Genomic DNA, 21,937 nt, shown 5'->3' with positions numbered 1-21,937 from the left:
CCTCTTTGTGCAGGGTGTCATTGACTTTTTTTCTGGAGAACTGTAAAGTCAGCAGGTTTCTCCATAATTGTGTAACCTACTGAACCAGACTGAGAGACCATTTAAAGGCTTAAGAAACCTTTACAGGTGTTTTGAGTTAATTAGCTAATTAAAGTGGGACACCATGAGTCAACAATATTGAACTTTTTCACAATATTCTAATTTTCTGAGATACTGAATTTTGGGTTTTCACTAGCTGTAAGCCATAATCATCAAAATTAAAAGAAAAAAATGCTTGAAATATATCACTCATCTATATAAAATGAGTTTCACTTTTTTAATTGAATTACTAAAATAAATTAACTTTTTGATGATACTCTAATTTATTGAGATGCACCTGTAAATACTTTGAAGGGTATTCCACCAAAAACAAAATTATTCCATAAAAGCTAGGCTGCTTACACTTTTTCTTGAATCTCCCTGGGACTTTTGTTGGCTAGAGGTGAAATTTTAGAGACTGAGTCCTTGGGTCTGCACACATTCTGCGATTAGTGTGTGCGCGTGTGTGTGTGTGTGTGTGTGTGTGTGTGTGTGGGGGGGGGGGGGGGAGGGGGCACTTATAACTCCGTTGGATTTATCATTTCATTTATATGACAGAATATGCAGGAGAAGCTAGAATGTGTACAAGAAGGAGAAACATGCAAAACTCCCTAGTCAACAGGATGTTGGAAATGTTACATGACGGACTGGTGGTTTAGGATAAACTGCATGGCTGAAAAAAACTCATCCGGACAAAAAGATGCCGGGTGGAAAACTATTGGCTGAACAGTGACTTCAGTAAGATACAGCCATTGTTCGGGTACTCAGACAACCGTGGGTGCCTGCCTGTCAAAATACAATAGCCCACAATGGGATATTTGTCCATCTACACAATTCAGCATGGATGATAGAATCTGCTGAAATTTCTTTTAATAAACCTGCAAGCTAGACAAGAAAAAAAACTAAAAGTGTATGGCTAGCTTTAGAGTATCCATTTTGTATTTGAAACAGTAGACTGAGTCGGCTACTAGGCTCTACCTGTATCTTTTAAATATAATGGTCCATTAAAGAGAGGAGTGCGTTGGGGGATTTGGATTCTTATTTTTCTTTAAGGCTGCTTAGAACAGGCACTAATCTAAAGTTGACCATACGTAGTCAATTCTCACATATTCTGTATATTTTTTACATTTTAGAACTGTATTGTTTTTTACCATTTTGTGTAGGATGCTATTGACAAAGGGGAGGTGATTGATTGTAGAATGTTGTTAAACAATTGGAAACATCTTGTGAGTTCTCCTTTATGTAAGAAATCTCTTTAATTTGTTGATAATGTTACATGTAATATTGAATTATGATACAGGAAACGTATAACTGCCTGGGTATAAATGGAGCCTTTAACAACTTCACCAATAATACTGAATTTATTAGTTTATAATGGTCTTTTCTCTCCAGATGTGAACTTTCCCTCAAAGCCATGACATTGTGCAATTATTGTCTGGTCTCATTTCCTATCTCCATATTCTAAAGATATATTTTTTTGGTGCATACTCGCTTGATGTATTATGTCTTTATTCCAACATGTCAACAGTTTCTCTGTTGTGCTTCTGTCTTCTGCAGCAAAGCTTGGAAAGCAACCTCACCAGCCTCATCAAAAGAAACACCGAAATGGAAATGCTGCTAGCCAAGCTTATTCAGACCTGCCAACATGTCGAGGTGAGTACGAATCTCTAATCACTTTAGTTTTGCACTGTCGTGTCATCTGTAGTAAGATGATCTACACCCTGGATTACTGAAGTCTTGTTTTTTGAAGAATTGTTTAGATCTTTGGAAACAAAAGGGGATTTTGCTTGTTGATTCATGAAAGCGAACCCTTGTGAACGGGTAATACGACAACAGTAATTGTTTAGGAAGGAGGTTTACTGAGTGTTATATTTATCTTGGTTGGTGAGCACTCATGGGTTTGCATTCTGTTTTCAAAGGAAGTATCCATTCCAAAGTACTTTAGTGCTGGAGTCTAGGCAGGTTTAAAAGACCACTGTTTACTGCAGATATGCATACCTTAAATTTTTTTTTTTTTTTACATATAGCTAGTATAAGTACCTTAATATAACCAACTGTGATCAATCAGCGCAATCACACTCCCCACCTAAATCCAAAATACTATTAAATACCTCTTTGTTGCTTGCTGAACACAAAAACGGTGGATTCCACCTCAGTATCTAAATATATTCACAAATTACTAGTGCAGCTCAACTCTCTAAATTAATAATTGTTAGAAAACATAAATACTCCTGTGAAAAACATACAAGTGATAAACTAAAAAGTTCATGAACAATCCCCTCAGCAAGGAGTATCACTTCCGTGAATATCTTCTTCTTTAATAATATTCAGTGATCCTCTACCACACCAGGTGAAAAACTTGCTCACCTCAAGAAAAGAAAATATGCTCATCTGGGTATGCTCAACTGCTCAGTCGCAGTGACATATCTTCTTATCTCCTCTCACCTCCCACTCACTCTGACATCAGGCCAAAATGTATCTCACGCAACAGAAAGACTGAAACATAGTGCTCTCTGTATAACACTTGATTGTATCCCCCACTAAAATAACACTTACAGATATAAAAGCATGAAAAGCATAAAATGTGTATCCACATCTAGCTCACCGCTCCGCTAGCAGGATAGTGGCAGCGTGGTAACACAGTACTGGCTCCTCCTTCCTAGACAAATTGCGCCCCCTCTCAGGGCTTCCTCATTAGGTGGAGAGCCATTATAACACAACCTTTTTATAGCCACATATTCCCCCAACTTGTGTTCAATTGGTCATGGAGACACAGGAAGTGAGTCATCATCTTTGGGCGGAAGTGCCAATACTGGCCTCTTCTCCACTCATGGACTGCACACCCCAAAAGGAGAATGAACTAGAAGAGAAAAGGAGGGGGGGTCAGTTGAATCATCAACACCATATAGGTATGGGAGTGAGAGTTTCCCAGTGAAATCGGAATAGGAGAGGAGGATATCGATTCCAGGATTGGAGATTCCCTCTAAATGGGAGAACACATCAACCCCCGTTCAATTATGGATACGAAGGAAATGGACCCCCTAGGAATGGTTTTAACCAATGTGGATATCAGCAGTCATATAGGAGGGATAATCACGATCAATATGAGGTCCCAGTACAGAATAGGTTTACGCCCCCAGGGGGATATGAAGGGGATCAGAGGGATTTTTTTTAGGTCCACAAAGGAACCTAGGGTGGGGGGTCCACCAGGGGGATACACTGGAAACAGATTTGGAGCGGGAGATGGAGAAGAAGGGGGAAGAGAGCAGGAAAGAGAATCCAAAAAAAGAAAACACCAGTAGTGGAAGGGATTTACAATATCAGTGGGGTCTCTTTATCTGTGGAAGAAATCAAAGTTTTGGATAGGGGTCTTAAGTTCTCTCCGGTAAAAAATGTTAACAAATTTGATACCTGTATCGGTGTTCATAAATACATTAGGTCCCTCAATATCAATATTTTCTCTCCAACCCTATCAGCAGATATACTGATGGTGAGGAGGGAAAGTGCACTAAGTTGAGAAATAGATCCACTTTTAATCCATCTGTTTTTGATAATAAACATATAGAAGTGTTTAAAAATATGGTAATGAAGGATTTGGACATTCTGGACATTAAAAAAGTAAAAAAAAAAACCGAGTACAACAGGGGATAAGAGCTTTAGAGGCGAAAAAAGATGTAGTGATCAGACCAGCGGATGGGGGGGGGGGAGGGGGGTATTGTCCTCATGCCAAATGAATAGGATATTAAAAGATAGGGATACATACAAGTTACTAAACAAGAATCCGGTTATATAGTACAGAGAAGAGCTTTGTAAAGTGATAAGAAAAGGAGTTAGAATATATTAAGCAAAAAAGAAGCCCAATACCTCAATCCTTCAATGTGCAGAACTCCTGTAATATATTTCCTACCCAAATTACATGAGAATATGGAGACTCCTCCAGGGAGGCCAATAGATAATGGGTTGGATTCTAGGTAAGGGCAATACATTGACATTTTTTTGCAACCATTAGTTACTAAGACGGAGGCATTTTTGAAAGATACTAAACCTCTATCACAGATTTTGGACAAAGTTAAAATAGATAAACCATGTTATTTAGTAACTGTGGATGTTAGTTCGTTATATACAATTATCAAACATACCGATGCTATCAAGTCGGTGAAATGGGCCCTTGACAGGTCTACCCTTAGGAAGCAATATCAGAGGTTTTGGATTGAGCGTTTACGATTTGGTCTAAGTCATAACCATTTTTGGTATGATAATTAATACTTCTTACAGACCACCGAAGTAGCTATGGGAGCCTGGTTTGCTCTCAGTGTGGCGAACTTGTTTCTAGCACACTGGGAGGAACAAGTGGATTTCAGTGAACGACCACATCAGTTGGTCTGTTACAAAAGGTTTATTGATGATCTGTTCTTGATATGGGTGGGAGATGAGAGTAGTCTGTGGGCATTTATGGAAAAGTTAGACTTCAATGATAAGAATATTTTTTTATCATGGAAATACAGTAATAGTATTACTGTTCTTGATTTGATGATTTTGAGGAGGGAAGGAGGTATTTATACCAAGAATTACTGTAAGCCAATGGATAGGAATGGGTATATAGCCGTTGATAGCTGCCATTATAAACCCTGGCTTCTTAATATCCCCAAAGGGCAGTTTGTTCGGTTGCTGAGAAATTGCACCGAGGAGGATTTTTTTGCAGCAAGCAGAGATTTTTGAAAAAAAGGTTTGTACAGAAAGGTTATGATAGAATGGAATAAGTCAGGAATTTAGAAAGAGTAACACTTATTGAGGACCAGGAAGGGAGTTTGAGGGATAAAAAATAAATGGATTTGTATAGGATTGTTTTAGATTATAATGCACAGTCATAAAAGGTGGAGAATATTATAAGTAAGTACTGGGATATTTTACGGAATGTTAGGGTGTTAAAAGGGGTATTACCGGAACATCCCAAATTTGGTTATAAAAAGGCCACTAGTTTGAGGAATTTAATTGGCCCGAGTGTAATAGACCCTCCTTCTAATAATGTATGTAAAGGATTTTTAGATTTTAAAGGTTTTTACGCATGTAGGAGATTCCTAGCATGTAGAACATCTAAAGTTAATAAAAAAATAATTAGTGAATTTAAGGCAACAGCCACAGGTTCCTTTTATAAACTGAAGGACTTCATCACGTGTACCACTGAAGGGGTGGTGTATATGATGGAGTGCCCTTGTTCACTTCAGTATGTTGGGCTTACCTCTAGACCTTTACATGTGAGGATTAGGGAATATATTAATAATATTAAGAAAGGTAAGAAGGAACAATAGTGTCTCTAAACATTTTAGAGTAGTCCATGGGAAAGACCCCACAGGATTAAAATTCTGGGGGATGAAAAAAATCAGTAAACATTGGAGAGGAGGTAATTTTATACGGTTTTTGAGTCCGTGGGAATCCTTTGGATTTTTGAAACCAAGGTTCTGTCACCTAGGGGTCTTCATATTGATTTAAATTGTTTTATTAGTAATAGTTGAGTGTTTTAGTCGGTATATATTCTTGTATGAATGTGCATTTTGAAGTATTTAAGTTGGGTACTGTAATGATACAGCCCAGATATATGCATATTATTTATCAGTTATGTTTTTATGTATCAGGATTTTGGGGAGGTAGCCTGGGTAGATGTGGGGCTAATGTGTAGACGTGTGGTCTTGTGTGGAGGAAGGGAGATAGTGTTTTCTGCCAGAGTTTGGTGGGAATCTCCTGTCACCCTCACTTAAGATGGCCGTCGGTGTACTTGTGTGTGTGTGTGTGTGCAGTCCATGGATGGAGAAGAGGCCAGTATTGGCACTTCTGCCCAGGGATGATGACTCACTTCCTGTGTCTCCATGACCAATTTGACACAAGTTGGGGGAATGTGGCTATAAAGAGGTTGTGTTAGAATGACTCTCCATCTACTGAAGAAGCCCTGAGAGGGGGCGCAACGTGTTTAGGAAGGAGGTGCCAGTACTGTTACTGCACCCCCACTATCTTGCTAGCGGAGCGGTAAGCTGGATGTGGATACACATTTTATGCTTTTATATCTGTGTTATTTTAGTGGGGGATACAATAAAGTGCATGAGATCAATTTTGGCCTGATGTCAGAGTGAGTGGAAGGCGAGAGGAGATAAGAAGATATGTCACTGTGACTGAGGAGTTGAGCACACTCAGATGAGCGCATATTTTTCACCTGATATGGTGGGAGGATCACTGAATATTACTAAAGAAGAAGATATTCACGGAAGCGAAATACATCACTGAGGGGATTGTTTATGGACTTTTTAGTTTATCATTTGTATATGTTTTTCACAGGAGTATTTGTTTTCTGGAAGCAAGAGGCGGCGCCCTCTAAGTGCAGTATGAAAGCTTTTAATGGATAAAAAGTGTAGTAATACAGTCCACTCACAAAGAATAAGTAGGTTTGCGCTTGTAAATTAAGAAGCATCCCCTGTAGTGAAGGGGTGTGAAGCCTTTGGATGCATGGTGGTTACCGGCATCTGGTGCTGCTGCTGGTGGCTTCCAGCACGTCTTCCTAGTTCTGGGATTCCCTCAGTTGAGACGTCACTTCCAATCACATGATAGGGGTTGGCGTGTGGCGTGCGTTCGGAACATGCGTGCTCCCTCATCAGGTCGTAAGGACGCCATCTTGATGTGCCGCATTTGTACTCTTAGCGAGGGGAGGAGTAAGGGAACTCCTCCTACAGGCAGACACAGCTTGAGCAGTAAACAACCCAGAACAAGAGAGCTATCATTAAGCGCAGGACTGGATAGGAATATGTTGGAATATACATGCTTGCCTACATATATGTGGAAAATTAGATCTGCATGCGTGTGCTCATTTTGCACATCTATGTAGGCAAGCATGTATATTCCAACACATTCCTATAATTGCATCCATATCCAAACTTCACAATAAGCACATATGTGCACCTTACATTTATCAAACTATTGCATCAACCCGCCAAATATAGGATTTAGAAGAGGGCTAACAACTGTTTTTAAAAAAGTAATATTTAAACATTTTAAAATTACAGTTGTGTCCAAAATTATTCAACCCCCACTGAAATTGAGTGTTTTGGCCAGTTTGACATTGCTTTTGATCATTCAGTCATCTTGCTTACATTTACATTAAAGAGGCACTTGTAGGTCAGACAAATATAACATAACAGTTATAATGAAATAACCACAAATGTCTTTTCTGTGCTCACAGCATTATCAGTTTTATTCAACCCCCAAGTGACATTCAATCTTAGTACTTAGTACAGCATCCTTTTACAGTTATAACAGCTTTTAAACGTGAAGCATAGCTTGACACAAGTGTCTTGCAGCGATCTACGGGTATCTTCGCCCATTCTTCATGGGCAAAGGCCTCCAGTTCAGTCACATTCTTAGGCTTGCGCACTGCAACTGCTTTCTTTAAGTCCCACCAGAGGTTCTCAATCGGATTTAAGTCTGGTGACTGCGATGGCCACTCCAAAATGTTCCAGCCTTTCCTCTGCAACCATGCTCTAGTGGACTTGGAGGTATGCTTGGGATCATTGTCCTGTTGAAAGGTCCAACGTCTCCCAAGCCTCAGGTGTGTGACGGACTGCATCACGTTTCCATCCAATATCTCCTGGTACTGAAGAGAATTCATGGTACCTTGCACACGCTGAAGCTTCCCTGTACCTGCAGAAGCAAAACAGCCCCAAAGCATGATTGACCCTCCACCATGCTTCACAGTAGGCAAGGTGTTCTTTTCATCATAGGCCTTGTTCTTCCTCCTCCAAACATAGCGTTGATCCATGGGCCCAAACAGTTCTAATTTTGTTTCATCAGTCCACAGAACACTATCCCACAACTTTTGTGGTTTGTCCACATGGCTTTTGGCATACTGCAGTCGACTCTTCTTATTCTTTGGAGACAGCAAGGGGGTACGCCTGGGAGTTCTGGCACGGAGGCCTTCATTACGCAGTGTGCGTCTTATTGTCTGGGCTGAAACTTCTGTACCCACATCTGACAAATCTTTTCTCAGTTCCTCAGCAGTCACACGGGGACTTCTCTCCACTCTACGCTTCAGGTAGCGCACAGCAGTTGAAGTCAGCATCTTCTTTCTGCCACGACCAGGTAGCGTTTCAACAGTGCCCTTTGCCTTGAATTTGCGAATGATGCTTCCTAAGGTGTCTCTTGGTATGTTTAACATCTTTGCAATCTTCTTATAGCCATTGCCCTTCCTGTGAAGAGAAATCACCTCTTCTCTTGTCTTCCTGGACCATTCTCTTGCCTTCACCATGTTTGTAACCACACCAGTAAATGTCTAGAAGGAGCTGAGTATCACAGTCATTTTAAAGCTGCCTAATTGGTGCTTATTATGCTTGATTGCTGCTCGGTGACATCCACAGGTGTTTTCAATACCTGATGGAAAGCACCTGTATGAACCTCTGTTCTTCAGAGTGGTAGTCTTTAAGGGGTTGAATAATTGTGGCAATGAAGAAACCACATAAGAACCATTTACTACTGTATTACATAAACAATTGATGTCATTTTAGTTGCATTTGGGTAGTTACAACGTCCTTGTAGGATTTGATTCTGAATACAATTCCAAATGTACACTATAGTCCCTAAACCCCTTTACAGCATTGGGGGTTGAATAATTTTGGACACAACTGTAGAATATCCGATCCAACAAAGCCCAGTGTAAATATTTGCTTGCATCACAGTACATTCCATTTTAGTACACAGATTGAGAGTTGAATTTGCTGAATGGAATGTTTTGTGGCATGTCAAAGCTTTCCGGTTCATTGTAATTGCACAGATTTAAAACTTTTCAACATAATCAAGTTCCCAAGCATGTTTCTTAAATTTAATATACAAAGTATACATGTTGCTAGTTGCGGAAATTGGTTCCTCCTTGGGATTACTTTCATCAGCTCTGCTCTTTAATGATTTTTATTCTGGACGTTTAGACTTCTTACGCGTACTAGGCACTTGGCTTCTTATACATCTGCTTTTACTTTCCCGATAAACTATCACAGGAATAGAAACTGAACATGAAAATCTGAGAAAATCACTTTTCCTCTACTGTAATGTGTTTAGAGGCACCGCTTTGAAGTAGCCGATTTTTCTTTTTTTTTCTTTTGCATCCTTAGAAAATTTGACAGATACTGTCTAATTAGAAGTTTGACAGAACTTGATCAAAGTGTAGGCTCAGAGTGCTTGTGTTACCTGACATATGTGGAAGTGCTGACAATTTAATAGGAAGCCATGATGTGATTAGAAACAAAAGCTTATTTTTATTTCACAGCCCAACTTCCTTTGTGTGGATGTAGAGCGGTTGTATTGCAGAGCTGTTTGGAAATAGACTTGATTTTTGAGTCATCTCTGCAAAATCGTATTCAGGAACCTGTCAAAACAGGTGTGTTCAGTTGGAAGTCTGTTTGCATCTTTAAGCAAAACTGTCTCAGACCTGGAGAATATAAACTGTACTCTAAATGAACAAATACACAAGCAGAGGTTTATTCGAGCAAAGTAAATGCAGACGCATAGGCAACTGAAGTTACAAGCAACTGTCAATTTTCCTGAAAAGCCCCTACCAGTTCTTGTCTATCAAGCCTCCCTATTGGTCTATCAAGCCTCCCTATTGGTAATCATATTAAAGTACCAATGGAAAGACCTTGGAGGTAGAATGGATAGGACCATTGTCAACTTTTATAGAATTAGTCTGGATTTACGTATAAATGCAGCTGCATCACTTGATCTGCTGATCATTTTGCAGATTTTACCAAAGATAATGTCTGCTTATGCCTTATTTTTTTATATGTTAAATTGCCAGGTTCGTGACAAAACATTGATACATTCATTCAACTCTGATATATTCACATCATAAGTTATGTGATATATATCTGTAGTCTAAAGCAGTAGACTCAAACCCTTTTTGGCTCATGAGCCACATTCAGTGGATACCTCTGACAAAAACAGCAGACACAGCCAGTGAACAATTTTGCTTAAAGTGATTGTAAAGGTTCTTTAAAAAAAAAAAAAGAAGAAAAAACATGTTATACTTACCTGCTCTGTGCAATGGTTTTGCACAGAGTTGCCCCAATCCTCCAGGGTCTGCCTGCTGTCACTGCTGGTTGCCTCTTATTCTCCATGTGCCACTATAGCAAGCTGGTTCCTATGGTGGCACACGTGCAGCCTCAGTCCCGAGCCACACTGTGTGTGTCTATTCAGCCCCCCCCACACACTTCTTCATCACTGGATTTGATTGACAGCAGCAGGAGTCAATGGTTCCCTCTGCTCTCACTGAGCCCACTGAGGAGGGAGAGAGAGTGCAGTGCCATTGTTCTTGGGCGCAGTGCTGGATCCAGATCGGGCTCAGGTGAGTATTTGGAGGGCTGGTGGGGGAGCTTACCATAAAAAGTTTTTTACCTTAAAGCAGAGAATGCATTAAAATAAAACATCTTCAGCCTTTACAACCACTTTAGGCTGGCAATACACTGAAAAAATTTGGGCTAGTTCCTGGTGCATAGGCCTACATTCACTTGGGATTCCCTCCCGTTGACATTCTTTGAAATTTTTAGTGGAAAATTCCACCATGCAGTTAGATGCAGCCTCTGGTCAGGCATTCTGAAAAGCCTTTAGATTACAGTAGGCGACACTGCAGATTTATCATCTGCTCTGTGTGATTTTTTTTTTTCTCTGTAGGCTGAACCAAAAAATCAGTCATATAGCCAGCTTTACTGTATGTTTCATTGGGTTTAAAGTAAAAATCCCCCCAAAAATCATGTGTGTTCCTATACTTCCTTTTATAACATGCTGAAGATTGGTTTTATCGAGCAGGTATGGGTCTTACAACATCATTGTTCACATTAGTTAAATTGCAACATGTAGAAGAGTACATACCAAGACTGAGACACTGGAACTCATTAAAGACTGGCGCAGGCAGATTTGGCAAAAGTGTCTCTAAAAGTGGTGAAGAATGCTACAAATTCATGTACCTGTCCAGAACTTGTACTTGAATTTGGCTCATGTTGCACCACTTTTAGAATTCCCCCCTACATATTGTATGAGTGAATGACAGTTAGAGACGTACCATTTGTAAGGAGGCTTTTAGCTACGTATACCTTCTAGAGTACAAACATGGCTGTACCCTCTGCAGTCCTGGTAGTATTGCAGCTAAATTTACACCAGAGGAATCATATTTCAATATTTAATTTTACTATAAAGCCTTAGTGAACAATTTAAAAAATATCAGCACAAGGGATGGATGAATGAATGAAAGTTCACCTCCTGCATTCATAGCTTTCATTCGTGGAAGCTATAGTACGGCTTCTGTGAATGAAAGAGGGGAGGAATGGTGGGCATAGTAAACACTCTTGATGAGTGTCTGTCACAGTGTGTAGTAATGCAGTAGCCTTCAGCACAACGGACACTTCACATTGACAGTAAGTACTGTCCCTTGTGCTGATTTAAAAAAAATGTTGACTATACAATATATGTAAACCGATGGCTTTATATAAGTATCTAATAAATAAAAAACTAAACTATGTATTATTACTATTTGCGTTCCTACATGCACATCTCTGTTGGATCTGCTACAGGCTTGGCCTGACATATCTTTTGTCCCTAATATATGTGATTTATGGAACAAACTGAAATGTTTTGTGAAGTACTCTTTGATACTAATAGAGTTTGGCTTAAAAAAAGCATACACTTAAGATGTAAAAGGCAACTGCAACCAAACTGTTGTATATGCAGTTGTATTATATATACAGGGACTGTTAAACCAGCCTAAAGATTTGTAAAGTAATACAATATTTTGTTCCCTATTTGCAATACTGAGTTACTGTATATGGCTGTATACAAGCTGGCATGGTGTAACATATCCTAACATAGATCCCAGGTAGTTAAACCTGCAGACTCGGGAAATAATTTAATGATTACTGAAGAAGTACTTCCCATATTCTGTAAATACATTCAAGTATTTTGCATATTCTTACCAAAAACTAATGATCTGTTAAACCAGCTCTGATTCTGGAACTTCAGGTAAAGTGGAGCAATTAATCTTCAGAGATTGCAGCAGAAGTCAGGAAGTTATCCAAGTCCTTCTCTCCGCTGCTTTTGCCTTCACTTGGTTCCCCTCTCACTATTGATTGAGCAGCCTTTTAAACTCTAGGGTAGGGGAACAGAATGAACTAAGCTGCAGAGAGAACAATATGAATGATCTCACTGCTTCTGCTGTGAAATGTTTGGATAAATTGTTCACTGTGCCTGCAGCTTAAGAGGTCAGTGAAGACTTGTTTCAAAGCTTATTTACTTCTTGTTAAGAATATGTATACACTTTAATGTCCACAGCCTAGTCACAGGTTCACTTTAATGACCTTTAAAGACCAATTATAATCAAAAACCAATCAGTGATCTTCTAGTGTTATTTAGTAGCTGGTATATTGCAACTGCAAGTCTGAAGAGTTGTAAACTGATTTTTATGTAATCCGATTTGTACTAGATTCCACCAAAATTCCACACGTGCTTCTGTGAGATTTGAAGCCTCTGGTCACTTGATTCTTTGCTGTAAAATTATTCATATCACTCTAGGAAATAGAAAGTGATATACAGTAGGTGGTACACAAAACAGCAGGCTTGTATAAGCACATGGTTTGCAAATAACGGTTTTACAATACCAGACTATGGGCACTACGGTTGTTTTAAGTAGCAGGGTGGCCTGGAGAACTACAGCTATGCCTGGATGAAAAACAACGATTCTGGGCAGGTTTGGAATTTGAAATATATCATTAACTATGAAAAATAACCAGTACCATACATAACAAATTACTAGGGCCTACTGCAAATTTATTAGCACCATTTGCGTTAAAACACTACTAAGATCAGTCATTTAAAATTTGGTTAACAGTAATGTTGGCAGCAATGGGAGCATTAGGGTTTGGCTCCCTATTTTCTGGCACTGGTATTTCATTATAGATGAACTTATATTTAATGATTCAGTTCTTTAATTCCAAAATAGTTTACAAAAGTTTTTTTAAGAAGTGTAGCAAAAGCCATTATGAATTGGTTATGTGTGGCCAGGGTTGGACTTTTTGTGCCACAGGTTTTTTTTTGGAAGAATGTTTTTCGTTCTAACATGGTATATTGGGCAGCAGCCAAAAATACATGAGAAATATGCGTTAAATATTTTAATGGCCCATTATAGAATACTTAAATTATGGCTTTGTTTGGCTTCTTGGCATTTTTCCCAGAAATAAGGATCCAGAGCCACCAGCACTCTGGACCTACCGGAATTCCCAAGTCTGCCACCCAAGACTCCTATTAAGTAGTTTCTCAATGATACCGTTCCAGGTCACCAGAAATGGTCCTCTTTATTAGCTCGTTGGATTTAGACCTAACAGTCTATGAAAAAATAAATATACCACAAATTGGATCGACCTATGGAATAAAATATGTGATTTTAGTCTGTGTCTTTTAAGAGTATATTTGATTCAGAACTCTAAGATTTTTGCATGTTTTCATTTGGTGCTTTCAAGTGTTTAGTCCCTAATAAGGTAACCTCCACCGTAAAAGTATATAAACACCTCTTGACCTCCTCTTTAATTGTCCTCTTATGGTAATATTCACTTGCCAAAATGGATTAAATTTGATCAAACATGCCTTGGAGTCATCACATGCACACATATACTGTATGATGATTGAGTTACACCAGAGCAATGAATTAAATTATGTTTCAGCCAAACCAGCAGAACAAAGGGGAATTTGTTGTAGGTGAAATATCATTAATAACTGCATGGGGTTTGTCATTTTTGTAGTCTTCTTTATTAAAAGTACAGAGGTTGCATAAGTAGGCATTTGTAAAGAGAATATATGGGCCATGCAATCATGTGAACTTTACATATTATAAAAAACTTAGACATTGATGGTAATGGTGTATAGTGCAAAAATGTTAGCAGGAATAGAAAAGGTAGAACTTAAAGGGGTCCAGATATAAGTGGGTAACATGGAGAGAGGATAGATATAGGGCATGAGATTTGGCTGGGGAGAATTTTCAGCGATTATGTGTAATATAAGTGACGAATGACCTATATCATAGTTCAAGGTGACCCATAGTTCCTAGACCTTATAGAATTTGGCATTGTGCCTTGCAATTTTGCTGTTAACATCTCATTGAGTAAAGTTCAATGTAGCCTAGATAACCGTTTGGCTTTTTAAATATATTATTATCAAACCTATTGCACAAAATTCCATATTGCATAGTACATATTTGTTTTTGCATGTTTGCTTTCTTCTTAAATCTGGATTCTATGCCCAGACTGTATAAATGGTCTTGACTTTTTATGTTTAGTAACCCCAACCCCTTCCAATACTAAAGCTGGCCATAGATGTATCGAATCTCAGCCAGATCGTCCTGAGATTCAATCTATTTATGGGCACTGATCAACTTGGGTACAATCAACCTGTCGATATTTTATAGCCATAATCATTGTGTTCTTGTATACAGCCTGGTTAAAGGATACAAACTCCTCTCCAAGGTCAAGTTAACTGCACTTTACTAGTAAGCTAATTTATACTCTCTAGTTGACATGAATAGTTTCATGTTACTTAGCAGTGTGTTATGGCTGCACCAACTCCATCCTGAATATTCTTTCTTAACTCTTCATCCCTGAGAGCGTTAGTAGATTTTGTTTTCAAGGACTAGTTAGCAGTAGATTCAGACTGTAAAGGGGTATACAGTGGGGCAAAAAAATTCGTCCTGGAGAAACCGCCCCAAAGCATGATGTTGCCACCCCCATGCTTCACAGTAGGTATGGTGTTCTCTGGATGCAACTCAGAATTCTCTCTCCTCCAAACACGACGAGTTGTGTTTCTACCAAACAGTTCTATTTTGGTTTCATCTGACCATATGACATTCTCCCAATCCTCTTCTGGATCATCCAAATGCTCTCTAGCAAACTTCAGACGGGCCCGGACATGTACTGGCTTAAGCAGGGGGACACGTCTGGCACTGCAGGATCTGAGTCCCTGGCGGCGTAGTGTGTTACTGATGGTAGCCTTTGTTATGTTTGTCCCAGCTCTGTGCAGGTCATTCACTAGGTCCCCCCGTGTGGTCCTGGGATTTTTGCTCACAGTTCTTGTGATCATTTTGACCCCATGGGGTGAGATCTTGCGTGGAGCCCCAGATCGAGGGAGATTATCAGTGGTCTTGTATGTCTTCCATTTTCTAATTATTCCTCCCACAGTTGATTTGTTCACACCAAGCTGCTTGCCTATTGCAGATTCAGTCTTCCCAGCCTGGTGCAGGTCTACAATTTTGTTTCTGGTGTCCTTCGACAGCTCTTTAATCTTCACAATAGTGGAGTTTGGAGTGTGACTGTTTGAGGTTGTGGACAGGTGTCTTTTATACTGATAACAAGTTCAAACAGGTGCCATTGATACAGGTAATGAGTGCAGGACAGAGGAGCCTCTTAAAGAAGAATGTACAGGTCTGTGAGAGCCAGAAATCTTGCTTGTTTGTAGGTGACCAAATACCTATTTTCCACCATAATTTGCAAATAAATTCTTTCCAAATCAGCCAATGTGATTATCTGGATTTTGTTTCTCATTTTGTCTCTCATAGTTGAGGTCTACCTATGATGCCAATTACAGGTCTCTCTCATCTTTTTAAGTGGGAGAACTTGCACAATTGGTGGCTGACTAAATACTTTTTTGCCCCACTATACATAGTCTAAATTCAGTCATCCATGGTCTAAATTCAGTCATTCCACTTCTTGTGAGCCAAATCTGCCATGGAAACATCCTCAGTGGTGGGGCTGTGGGTGCCAGGCTGGATTTGGGCTTTAAACAGCCCAATAAAAAGCAATGTTTGTATTCGCTCCAGAATAGGAACAGGTAGAAGTTTTCAATACCTTTATAAAAATGTAGCCCATTGGTGTAGTGTACAAAATGTTATATAAGCTAATGCATTAAAAAATGTACATCATTTTTTTTGTCCAACATTCGGAAGACGTTCAAGTAATGCCTTCACCATATACAGTATGCCATGGTCAAACTAGAAAAGCATTGTCATGGACCTGAAAGTGCAAACATAGCAAGAAAACAAGAACAAGCAAATATGACCTCTAGTGTAGTCAGTGAGAGATCAGTTCATTGGTGGATAAACTCAGTCACTCCTTTGTTGAGCTTAGGGCTCAGTTCATACTATCCGACTCGAAACTTGTGCGATTTTCAGTGCAACGTTGGAGTCTGCTTTTGATACAACTTTTACACTCTCTCTGGCACGGAAGTCGTTTCTAATTCAGATTCAGATTAAGTAGTGCAGGAACCTTTTCTGAAGTCGCGACTTCAGTAGTGTCAATTAAAACGGCTCTCATAGAGATACATGACATTTCACAAGTCCTGCAACTTTGGGGATCACAAGTCAGATCTTAAGTCACAGGAGTGTGAAACAAGCCTTAATGTCTTCTGTGTGGTTTAGTGATAAAGGTTGCAAAGTCCACACTTTATTCTAGAAAATGATACAATTTGTGTTCCTTTTTCTTTTCATCATAGACAAAACATAGACAGCAAAGAGCTTATTCAGATTGAAATACTCTTGGCAAAGTGAAGGCTGCAAAAAACAATGCCATGCTGAGGTTTTGGAAGACAAATATGGAAGTCATAAGTCAGTGTTACTTATAGTTAAGGTTCAGAGACCCACTAATTTATTTTTACAAGTATATGTTTCTGATTCAAGGCCTGTGTGGAACTGACACTCTTTGTTGTGTGAGTAAAATGTGCTCTGAATACATTGTTATTATCAAGTCGCAATAGTTCAAGATTCCTCTTTGATGTCTTTATAGTGGAGCAGAGCAAGTCCTGCTCAGTTTTATGTTACAGAAATAAACACGCCGGTTTGTTCTGACATGAGGCTACCCCAAGGACATAGTCCATTTTGTAACAATTTCCTGAAATCCTGCTTTACATTCAGGCTTCTTTGATAAGGAATAAAAGGGAAATCGAAAACATGATTACACCAATCGCTGCTGTTGTTGTCCTGGTTTGAGTTAGTTTTTTCGTACTTCTATAGTAGCCATCACTTGTGTTTGTTTGGAGCAGATAGCTATGATTAATTGGCAGAAAAAGGGTGAAGTTTTCATTCTTTGTGCAAGGCAGCATGCTGTATATGCAAAGTGAAATGTGCCTAAGATCTATTTATTAAAGTGACTGACAAAATAACTGTCTGCATTGCCCAAAACCGTGTATTTTATTTTCTTAATTTTCTAGGGGACATCATAAAAAATTTTTTTCTAGGATTGGGAAGTATATTTTATGAAAGCTTGCATCTAGCAAATACTCCTGCTTGGATTATTGCTATATTTACCTATTTTTAAAACCCAGCTCCAGCAAAATGTTTTGTTTAGTTTTGGACGGAGTATGGAAGAGACAGGACCTATGCAGGCCATAGATGTGGGGTATATCGGCCGTTTTTGTTTTTTTTTAAATCGTAAATCAGGCGTTAAGACAGCTGATGTTGCCACGAATTAAAAAAAACGTCGGCTGGTTTTGGTCCAGTCTACGGCCATCAATTAATATAATAGCGGTGTCCATGCATAGAGACCCGCTATTATATTTGACAGAAGAAATGGATTATGCAGAAGAAGAAGAAGAGAAACAACATTGTATCTATTTGGACTTGAATAGAAACATCTGTATCCGAAATGCATAGAAATAGATACAATGTTGCAACTTTTTTTCTTCTCTGTCTTCTTCTGCAAAATCTGTCATCTTCTCCTCTTTTCTTCTATTCTTCTTCTTGATATTCTATTTCTTCTACTCCTGCAAAATCTATTTCTCCTGTTTACTTATTTTTCTTCTTAGTCAATTTATTGTCAAATCGGCCAGAAGAACGGCTGATTTGACAATAAATTACCACAAAAATCGGCCGATCTAACACATCGTCCCAGGATTTTCCAGCTTGGCCAATTTTCAAAATCTCTTAAAATTAAGAAAAACGGCTGACATTTTTCCCCACTAATGTACCGTATATCGGCCGTTTTTTTTTTTTTTTTTTAATCGGCCAATAATTTGGCAAGAAAATCTTTGACCTGCACTAGTGTCAAGTTTTTATTGTGATTTGGGCCCCTGCTGGGGAAGCCATGGGAATTCTCTTCTGTGAGACACAGGCTGCCATAAAACAAGTGTTTTAGTAAAATGGGAAAGTATTAGAACACTCTGTGTGTCAGGGCATTATTGCTGTCTATATCTTTCTGTCCAGGTGACAACTGCTCCCCCCATTTCTTGTCTTGCTTTCACAGGGAGAAGAATAAATCTCTCCTGACGGAGATTAAAACTTATTATTTATTCCCAAGTTTATCCAAACTAAAATCTGGGATTTACGTCTTAAAATGAATGTTTCCAAATTCAATAGAGATTCAGTAGGCAGCTATATATGATTTATAGAACTGCAAATTTCTCTAGCTAGAAAATTGTCAACAGTATTTCTCAATTTTTTTTGGTCAAGGCAGCTTTTAAATATCTGCACCTCAAGGCACCCCATTCTAAAACGTAAAAAAATGAATAGTTTTATATAAGGCAGCTTCCACACTCGTAGGACACCCAACATTAGGTGTGACTTACTCTTCCAAAGCAAATACACCTTTACACACTGGTACTGACTTGTATTCCAATGTTTCTCTTCCCCTTCAGTTTCTCTCTCTCCCTCACTCAACTAATGTGACCCCAGTGCTGATGGAAAGGTGCTTTTGGGGCACCTTTGATGTAGGGGTCCTGCGAGACACCAAAACTTTGCTTCTGTGATTATGATGTGATTGCTGAATAAAGCTTTGGACCAATTTTGGAGATTCTGGTGCGCTTGCTATGGGGGCAGTCACAGAAGAGGAAGCATGCCGGCGGGGGGACCCCAGAAGAGGAGGCTCACAGAGTAGGTTTTTTATTTCAAGAAAATAGAGCCTTTAGAGATGCATTAAAATGCAAAATAGTAACAGTATGTGTTTTTTTTCACAACATAAGCATACAATTTTGACTAACTGGGTATAGAGTCCAAAGCAGACAATCTAGGGTGATCCTTTTTAGAATTACCAGTACAGAGAGAAACCAAATATAATTTATTGGCCGAGCAGTCCAGATCCTTTCTGTTAGACCAATGAATTTCAGTGGAGGGAGGGGAATGAAGAAAAGAGAGAGGGAAGGGCAAACATATGGGTGAAAAGGGTGGGTAAAAGGCCCACAGTTAAACCAGACCTAAACACCCAGCAAGCCCATGTCAATTCCAAAAGAAAGGAAATGTGTGAACCAGGGGTTCAAGATAGTGGATTTGGACATACTGTATACTTTTAGCAAATGTTGCAATTCTTCAACTAAAAGGTTGCATGCTCGTGGCAGTTGTGCCTGTCCACCTCCATGGCAAGTGGGCAAGTGATATCACAGTGTGGCAGAGCAAGGCTCTGTCACTGTGGAAGTGGGTATGAAAAGGGCACAGGACTCTCAAACCGTCAGTTTGAGAAGCTTTAGCAAATGTTTTGTGAGCAGAGAAAGCTATGTTTTAATCTTTCCTAGGATTTGGTAAGTGTGTGTGTGTGTGTGTGTGTGTGTGTGTGTGTGTGTGTGTGTGTGTGTGTGTGTGTGTGTGTGCGTGCGTGCGTGCGTGCGTGCGTGCGTGCCCGCCCGCCCGCCCGCCCGCCCTGCCAGGAGAGCTGGGAACTCCTGGTGGAGACTTCAGCCCTTGTGAGGGGGATTCTGGGCCCAAGGACTGGGAAAGTCTGGCCAGCTATGAAAGTCTGGGAGACCAGGAGAGGGCATGGGAGTCGGAGGAAGCTGCAGAGGCAAGTGAATCCAAGGAGCTGGAGGGAATCAATGAGTCTCTGGAGGAAGCAAGCTGAGGTATAGGAAAATCTCTGTCAAGAGGCCATGTGGGGCCTGAATAGCAAGGAGCTGTCACCTAGGCTGAGAGCGGCTGAATAGCCAGTGGTCTCGGAGACCCAAAACCGAGCAGAGGTACTGATAACCAGAGAGACAGGTGGCTGGGCATTTTTCATTGTGTATTATTTTTGAGTGAAACTGAAACCCCCTGCGTGGGAAACCTTGTGTTAAAAGGACTTTTAGTTTTGCATTTATTAAATGTGGGCTACCAGGTCCTTTAAGGTTCCTGTCTGGCATGAACTCGCTTAAAAATGCATCTACCACTGAGCTAAACACTCCCCATATCACAACAGATATAACTACTTCATCACTTTTGTGAAAATGTGTTTTTAACATTTGTATTCGATGCTTCAAGTATCTGTTTATGAAGGTTGTGTAGCAGCCATGGTGACAGTCAATTACTATAATTTCCCTCAGTACATTTTACGTGCTATTTCATGTGACTCGAGCTTGTTTGGCTCTTCATTAAGCTTGGATGTGACTTTTATGTGTAGAGCTCAAAAGAGGTGCATTGTCTCCCGCTTGTTTTTCTTGCCAAATCTACCAGGCATTAACTGTCAAACTACGCACCAGCTGATCCCATACTTGCAGGAAAGCACAGGTGTTGTGATCTGGATTGAACACTATGCTGGGAACCAGGAAACTTGTTATTGTCCTTGAGGACAATGAGGGGAATTCATCAAAGTCTTTTCTTCATCCCATTTTAATTCACATTCCTACTGTAGCTTTATGTAAAACATGCCTTTTACAACTGAACGATCTGTGGCAACTTTTAGGTTGAATGTACAGCCCTGGCCAAAGGTTTTGAGACAAAGATATGAATTTTTACAAGGTTTGCTGCTTCAGTGTTTTTAGATCTGTTTGTCAGATGTTACTATGGTATACTGAAGTATAATGACAAGTGTTTTCATAAGTGTCAAATTCTTTTATTGACAATTACATTAAGTTTATGTAAAGAGTCAATATTTGCAGTATTGACCCTTCTTTTTCAAGACCTGACATGCTGTCAATCAACATCTGGGCCACATCCTGACTGATGGTAGTCTATTCTTGCATATAATCAACGCTAGGAGTTTGTCATTTGAATTTGTGGGGGTTTTTTTTGTTCACCCGCCTTTGAGGATTGACCATAAGCTGTCAATGGTATTAAGTAGAGAAAAAACAGGTGGCGCACACACCTAGTGCATTATCCAAGGTTTATTGAAAGGAGTGAAAAATAAAAACATACTCACAGACGAAGTCACAACGGCATCACCAGCAAGGCTCCCATCGTCCATCTATTACACATCTGCATCAGAGGCTGGTCAGTAGCTCTGAGGAAAGGGATTCGTCCTCGAAACACGTCAGCCATTTGACCACACTGACAGTTGGAACACCTTGCTTGCTGTTGTGGCCATCGTCATTATGCAAATTCTTTTTAGATACATGCTTCATCTGTGAGTGTGTTTTTATTTTTCAATCCTTTCAATAAACCTTGGATAATGCACTAGGTGTGTGCGCCACCTGTTTTTTCTCTATCTAGTGGCTGATCTCCCCGTCTGAGGAGGGCTGCACCCCTGAAGCATTTCCTTTGGTTGTCGCTGTCCTGGTTCCCTTGGCTTCCCTTTTGGCTGTGCATATCCTGAGGCGCTGGAGAGTACATACGATGTCACTGGGATTAAGGTCCGGGGAGTTTCCTGGCCATGAAGAGGCCCAAAATTTCGATGTTTTGTTCCCCAAGCCACTTAGTTATAATTTGTGCCTTACTGCAAGGTGTTACATCATGCTGGTAAAGCAACCCCGCACATGAATGGTCTCAGGGTGCTTTACTGTTTGCATGGCACAGGACATTTTGTTCTCCGGACAAGGTTTTTTCCGGATTCCCCGAACAATCTGAAAAGGGGATTCATCAGAGAAAATTACTTTACCCCAGTCCTCAGCAGTCCAATCCCAGTACCTTTTT

The 21,937-nt window shown here is 39.8% G+C and overlaps 1 protein-coding gene across 1 annotated transcript in view; it reads left to right on the top strand.

Annotated features, from left to right (window-relative positions):
- MID1 (midline 1) overlaps window positions 1-21,937 on the top strand; it is a 276,740-nt gene that overhangs the window by 152,738 nt on the left and 102,065 nt on the right. Inside the window, exon 3 of the mRNA XM_089673900.1 lies at window positions 1,636-1,731. Coding sequence (XP_089530026.1) covers window positions 1,636-1,731 — 96 coding nt within the window. The remainder of the gene's footprint in view (window positions 1-1,635; window positions 1,732-21,937) is intronic.

Source organism: Staurois parvus, unplaced genomic scaffold (genome assembly GCF_062004578.1).
Source record: "Staurois parvus isolate SC_StPar_1 unplaced genomic scaffold, SC_StPar_1.0 ptg000145l, whole genome shotgun sequence".
Classification (NCBI taxonomy): domain Eukaryota; kingdom Metazoa; phylum Chordata; class Amphibia; order Anura; family Ranidae; genus Staurois; species Staurois parvus.
This window is presented reverse-complemented; position numbering and strand designations above follow the sequence as displayed.